Raw genomic sequence first — 6,936 nt, 5'->3', positions numbered from 1 at the left:
GATGAAGGTGGTGAAAGTAGTTATGGCGTGTTGGTGTTGAGGATGTTGGTGGTTGTGGTGATAGATGAAGGTGGTGAAAGTAGTTATGGCGTGTTGGTGTTGAGGATGTTCGTGGTTGTGGTGATAGATGAAGGTGGTGAAAGTAGTTATGGCGTGTTGGTGTTGAGGATGTTGGTGGTTGTGGTGATAGATGAAGGTGGTGAAAGTAGTTATGGCGTGTTGGTGTTGAGGATGTTGGTGGTTGTGGTGATAGATGAAGGTGGTGAAAGTAGTTATGGCGTGTTGGTGTTGAGGATGTTGGTGGTTGTGGTGATAGATGAAGGTGGTGAAAGTAGTTATGGCGTGTTGGTGTTGAGGATGTTGGTGGTTGTGGTGATAGATGAAGGTGGTGAAAGTAGTTATGGCGTGTTGGTGTTGAGGATGTTGGTGGTTGTGGTGATAGATGAAGGTGGTGAAAGTAGTTATGGCGTGTTGGTGTTGAGGATGTTGGTGGTTGTGGTGATAGATGAAGGTGGTGAAAGTAGTTATGGCGTGTTGGTGTTGAGGATGTTGGTGGTTGTGGTGATAGATGAAGGTGGTGAAAGTAGTTATGGCGTGTTGGTGTTGAGGATGTTGGTGGTTGTGGTGATAGATGAAGGTGGTGAAAGTAGTTATGGCGTGTTGGTGTTGAGGATGTTGGTGGTTGTGGTGATAGATGAAGGTGGTGAAAGTAGTTATGGCATGTTGGTGTTGAGGATGTTGGTGGTTGTGGTGATAGATGAAGGTGGTGAAAGTAGTTATGGCATGTTGGTGTTAAGGATGTTGGTGGTTGTGGTGAGGATGTTGTTGGTAGTGATGGCAGTGATGATCATTTGGTGCTTTGTGACTTTTTTTATAAATAGTTGTCAATCACCTTTTCCTTCAATTTCATAATAGTGACATTCTATAAAAACCATTGTCAATACAATCTTTCATGATGAAATTAATTGCTTCAATAATTGTGAATAAAAAGTATAGCCGCGTTAGTCTGATACAGTATAGAACAATATAAAGTAAGTAACAGTAGCACTTTTGAGACTAACAATATAGAATTTATTCTCTGGCTTTCGTCCACACAGTGGACTTCATCAGGAGACTGTACAAATGGGATAAGAAACAACTATAATATACAACTGAAATAATGGGGGCAGTCCTAAAACAACAAAGAATTGTATAATTTAGATTAATTGAAATTGATTAAAAATCAAATATTTACCATTTCCATATCAAAATGGACATTTTGTTTCTCAGCAGGATACATATACCGTGTAGCACCGTAATATTTATCAAATTAAATTTCAGTTTATGCAAAATAACCATAATGATTATTATGCATATGATATATAATAATTAATTGATAATATTATATAGTAAACTAAATAAATAACCTAGACCAAATTATCATTCAGAGCTGGCCTACCAATTGAAGTAGCCTAGTATTACTGTCACAAAATATATTTTTGCTATCTTATATATTGTTTCTAATTCTCAAATATATTTATATTTCTTTTCAAGGTAATACAATATTTTGAAAGTGAGTATGGCATTGAAGTCAATAGGATCAAGCCACATCGGTTTAAATACTCAACCGCAATATGGTCCGCAAAGATGTCATCTTCCGACACAGAAACCTTTAACGCGCTACTGAACAGCAGCGGAGGAGCAAAAGTCAAACCAATCCTTGAATTAATCAAATCCATATTCAGGATGTCTAACCACACCATACCTGCTATAATCCTAGCAATATTTGAGAACGTCCATAAAATGCCGGAAAGTACCACTGGAAGACTTCTACGGTCTTGCGAGAAACTCAGGGATGAGATCTGCAACATCCTGGGCGATGATGGTGTGTTATTTTACCCTTCCCACCCTAAGCTAGCCCAGTATCATAATGCCCCACTGTTTACACCTATGAACTTCACCCACACAGCTATCTTCAATGCTCTAGGCCTGCCTGTCACACAAGTTCCGTTAGGCCTGAGTAAAGAGGGAGTTCCACTAGGTATTCAGGTCGTAGCTAACAAGAATCTAGATCGTTTAACCTTAGCAGTTGCAAGGGAATTAGAGAGAGAGTTTGGTGGTTGGCGAAATCCTCACTCCAAAGATTAATGGTAATAATAATAATTATTATAATAGTTTCATAATTAATTATAGAAGTGAATAGAAGAATCTACTCAATTGTACGATGCTCTAATTTAGAGCCTAAAGGTGGAAAGGGGAAATATCGAGTTTGAATTGAGACCCCTAGTCTTTGTGATACAGAGCAAGGATTAGCTACATAGGTCCAAAGACTTACTTCCAGTGGGGTCCGCCCCTGGTGATTTGAGTGGTACACTGGGAGGTAATCCCGCACTCTTTTTCGAAAATGTAGTGTTCTTTAACATGCACATGAGCCATATTGCACATGGGACCAACAGCTTAAACATCTCATCCAACTTGTATTTCAGCCCTCCAGCTTTAAACTTTAACTTTCAACTTTACTTTATTTCACTTGATGCAAACATCATACATACAATTAAACAGTATTTAACAGAAAGTAAAGAAACTTTCTAATCATTGGTCCCTGCAGAAAAAGACAGCTACCAGTAACCACTTCATTACAACGAAATACCATGAAAATTGCCACAATCAAAAGCATCCAAGTGAACTGAAGAAAATAATTTTACAGGTGGTATGGAGAGCTCTAGCTGGTAGCTGAATCTGGCAATTCGTTCCAGAATTCGGAACCATAGTAAAAAATTGTTTTCTGCCTGGAAGAGGGTCTGGCAAAAGATGTGTGAAGTTTATGAGTCTACCTTGTGTTGTATTTATGCACTTCACTATTTTTCTTAAAGAGTTGAGATATACTGATACATTTTGGTTTATAACAAGGTTACACATAAAATGCAATATAGTAAACACTAAAATGCAATAAGAATAAAAAATAAAGACTATCGGAATTTTATTTTATTTTTTAAAATTTTATTTTAATTCACATTAGACAGCGGGGAGCCCGCCACTTACAGAATGGAATACATAAAACACAATAAACACCGTACAGAAAACATCATGAACACTTATACAAGACATTTCTTTTTATACTTAAAAATATTCCAACTATTAAAAAACATATCAATTGTCGGATCTAACAGAATAAGTGAGTTAAATATTCTAGATAATCTACAAATATATCCGTTTTTAAAAATATTGGTTCGGGAAAATGGAATATGGAATAAGTTGACCGAGGCTTGACGAGAACGTTTACTTTTAACAGAAAAACCAAATAAAGAAAGGAGGTGAAGACCAAATAATCTCTTCATGCATTAAAAAAAAATATACAGTCCAAGTAACTCCTACGTTGACATAAGCTGGGTAAATTAATAGTATTACGATTGACATTACACGATTTACAAACAAGTTTCAAAAATCTCTGTTGCACAAATACTAATTTTTGAGCTTGACTTTTACATAATCCATTAAACATAATAGTACCATTTTCTAATTGAGGCCTAACCAAAGACGTATAAAGACAAATCAACGTTTTAGGATTTCTTAATTTCCAGCAATTCCGTATTTAATTTAATGTAATGAAAGTTGTATGGGAATTGAACCGGGTACCAAGGTTTCCATGCCTTTGTGTATACACAGTGGCTACAAGAACGCATCTTAATAATTTTATTGTAGAGGTGTGGGACAAAATACAGGAGCTTTTGTGTGTTATGACCCCAAGCTGTTTTTTGCCTGTAATTTCTTTGTTTCCTTTGTAATTTCTTTGTTTCCTTGTGTGGTTAAACACACATCCTTTATCACTTTCTGTGTCCTATTCCTATTCTTAAATTCCATTCAAACAATTCATTATCAAGATTTTATATCTTATACAGTGAATCCTCCAATTCAAGATACCTCTAATTCCAAAACCCTTTATATTAAAGACCACTTTTTCACAAAACTAAATAACAATCCTACCGAGAGGCCACCACAAATGTTCAGGTCCCAAAGGTGGTTTTGAATCCAGTGGAGGCCAAACTGTAAAAGGTTCATTCTGATGAATTAAAAATTAGGCAATATTAAGTCCATGGAGTGGATGTATAAGTAAGCTGACATGAGTCAGTGGGATGTCTTAAATATGCAAGATAAAATACATGACACATGCCCACTGCCAGTCACAAAAATTACTTCGGGTTGCTTATTATCATCATGATTGATGTTTCTGTACTGTATATAGCAGTGAAAGATCCACGATTGTTAATTAAAGGGGGTGGGGGTGTGCTGGGCAGAGAATTTCACAGGTGGAGGATCTACTATGGCGGGTCTGCAGTATGGAATTTTATGTCATCTAACCTAATAGCCAGAAATGGCACTCTGAAACTTAAATCTAAATGCAAATTTCTCCCTTTTTTTAATTTTCAAAACATTTTGGGGACCAGGGCTGGCTTTCCCACACCACCACCCTTGAATTTTCCTCTGTGTAGCACTTGACTAATATCTGACAGTCTCAATGCATCTCACATGATTTTTTGGAATTATGCAGGTTCGTGTACTGGATGTTTCATCACATGCTATTTTCTATTTTTAAACCCAAATCTAAATTTAGACATTTCAGAACATTAAAGGGTACTTTAAAATTTAACTGATCATTAGATTTGTATATGCATTGTAAAACCTATTGCACTCTCCACTTCCTACTACCAATGGTGGACTGTGCTACTGTAATGTAATGATTCTCATTACTAATTATTATATAATGATGTTTATATACGGTAATAATTACAAGTCAGTGCTGACGTCATCACTTTCATTTACACTGAATTTTCCTATTCCCGACTAATCACTAATTCGATTTATATACCTCTTACATAGATTCTAGGCATCTGATTGGTCAAGAAGCGTGGCATAGAAAGTACTATTCCCCTCAAAAATAGTACCGTACTTTTTTGACCTGTTGCAATGTGCAAACTAGGAAATATTGGCACCTTCAGCTTTTATTTCCTGTAGTGTACTCAATACCTGACTGTAATTGCTTAATATAATAATAATAATATATTAAGTAGGTATTGGTTAATGTGGGATTCTTCATATATGGGTGTGTCACTTTTAAGCTATGTCATTGCATAAATTGTTGTTTTCTATTGATGATATCTATTGCTATGAATCACAGTGTTGACTAATTTGTAAGTTTCCAAAGGTCGTTTAAGGATATGGAACAGTATTGTTGTTTATTTGTACACATTATTGCATAATATATATATCCTTATTATTAGGGTTAAAGTCGGAAATACAATTTAACAATATTGATAAACTTTGATCTTACCGTATGCTTGTTCGAGACATCTGATCATATCTGATTTTTATGTTCTAATGTTCAAATGATGATGGTGATAATGACATACACATTTGATTATATTATTCAGAGACCATGTAATGACCTGTTTGAATTGAGTGAATGTAATGCATTCATTGAATAATTTTAAACATCTCATTTTTAACGTCTAAGTTAATGAAATATAAATTAGGATTAAAGATGTATAAAATGTAAGGAAACCTGTAAGGATAATTATATTTAATTTGAAAAATTTCAGTGCAATGTATATGTTCATAACATCAAACAAGTTGATTATATATTTATACGATGTAGAGTTGTGAGTAGCCTATGTTGTATGCTAAATTACAGTCAGTGTATTATATGTGTAATTTAATTACCTGTGGTGATCCTAATAAATTATTTTCAATCAATAAACCAACCATTCTAGATAACAGTTTATATTTTGTGCTTTTAGTGTACCATTTTCGACTTTTACAGCTAATTGTATTTTCAAAAGGCATTGAAGACTTAAACAATTGAACATAATAATTCGGAATGCTGAGCGTTATCACTTCTTTACCGTTAGACCTATACTATAATTTTTGAATCAAGTAGGCTTATTCAGACATACTATACCTATTTTTTTGGGTTTGAATACTGTAACGAAGAGGAATAGGACAAGTCAATTGGTAGCACTATGATTCGGCCAACGGGGGAGGGGACGATGTTTTTAATTTTAAAGTAAATTCCAAGGTCACGGTCGCCCACAAACCATTCAAAACGAGTAATATTAATTTATTTCTTGTATAGATAAGAATCAATTATTATTATAACTCCTCAATTGAATCGATTCTTTGACATACAAAGGTTAAAAATGTTTCACAAAATATGAATCCTACAGGACCAATTATAGAAAAACGCAAACTTAACCGATATTATTAAGTCCCAAATCATAAAAATGTAATTTCATAATTACTTACCGTAAGTAATTTTCACAGGCTTACTTGTTCCGTCTGTTTTCATTTCCTTTCTATTCAAAAGGACTTTTTCTTTCGAGATCAACTCGCTGTTTCAATACAACCTAAAAGATGAACGCTACTCACAGACTGTTGTTCGTTTAGGCCTATTGAACGTCGATATCACCGGGAGTTCCCAAATTCTATAATTATAGATCTCGGAAAAAACCTACGCATAGTACAATGGATCAGTACAATGGATTTGAGAACAAATAAAAGATGTGTGTGAAAGAGCATTGATTTATGTCTCTGTGTGTTACATTTTTAATTTTAGTGTGGTACAGAAAATCTAATTCAATTGAACGATGATCCTTACTTTTTTCAGTTTCAGCCCAATAGTTTGCATTTTGAACAAGTTTTTAAATATCCGTAGTAAATACAAAATTTCCGTAGCACTGAATAATTTGTCTTGAGTGCAAAATTGATTTTGCTTAAATTACAGGTATTAGCTAATTACAGGTAGTCCTATCCGATAATAACAGCTGTAGAATTTCAATGAAACGGGACAGGATGAAGATTTACCACGGGATGTTTAGTTTTTTTAATATTTTTTCATTAACCAAACTTGCTGATGGAAAAGTAAATAGTTTTGAACTTTAGACCTGTTTATTTATAGGTCTA

The 6,936-nt window shown here is 34.6% G+C and overlaps 2 protein-coding genes across 2 annotated transcripts in view; one reads left to right on the top strand and one right to left on the bottom strand.

Annotated features, from left to right (window-relative positions):
- Positions 1-2,140, top strand: part of LOC117113902 (fatty-acid amide hydrolase 2-A-like) — a gene marked incomplete in the record, with an annotated part of 7,830 nt that extends 5,690 nt beyond the window's left edge. Inside the window, 1 exon segment of the mRNA XM_033257399.1 lies at positions 1,534-2,140. Within this exon segment, the coding sequence (XP_033113290.1) occupies positions 1,534-2,127 (594 nt within the window).
- Positions 1-6,401, bottom strand: part of LOC117113901 (tumor necrosis factor alpha-induced protein 3-like) — a 22,969-nt gene extending 16,568 nt beyond the window's left edge. The window contains exon 1 of the mRNA XM_033257398.1: positions 6,280-6,401. Within this exon, the coding sequence (XP_033113289.1) occupies positions 6,280-6,322 (43 nt within the window). The 5' untranslated portion in view covers positions 6,323-6,401. The remainder of the gene's footprint in view (positions 1-6,279) is intronic.
- Positions 6,402-6,936: the final 535 nt, after the last annotated feature.

Source organism: Anneissia japonica, unplaced genomic scaffold, assembly GCF_011630105.1.
Source record: "Anneissia japonica isolate Jap-2015-1 unplaced genomic scaffold, ASM1163010v1 scaffold1417_len1240632_cov203, whole genome shotgun sequence".
Taxonomy (NCBI): Eukaryota; Metazoa; Echinodermata; class Crinoidea; order Comatulida; family Comatulidae; genus Anneissia; species Anneissia japonica.
This window is presented reverse-complemented; position numbering and strand designations above follow the sequence as displayed.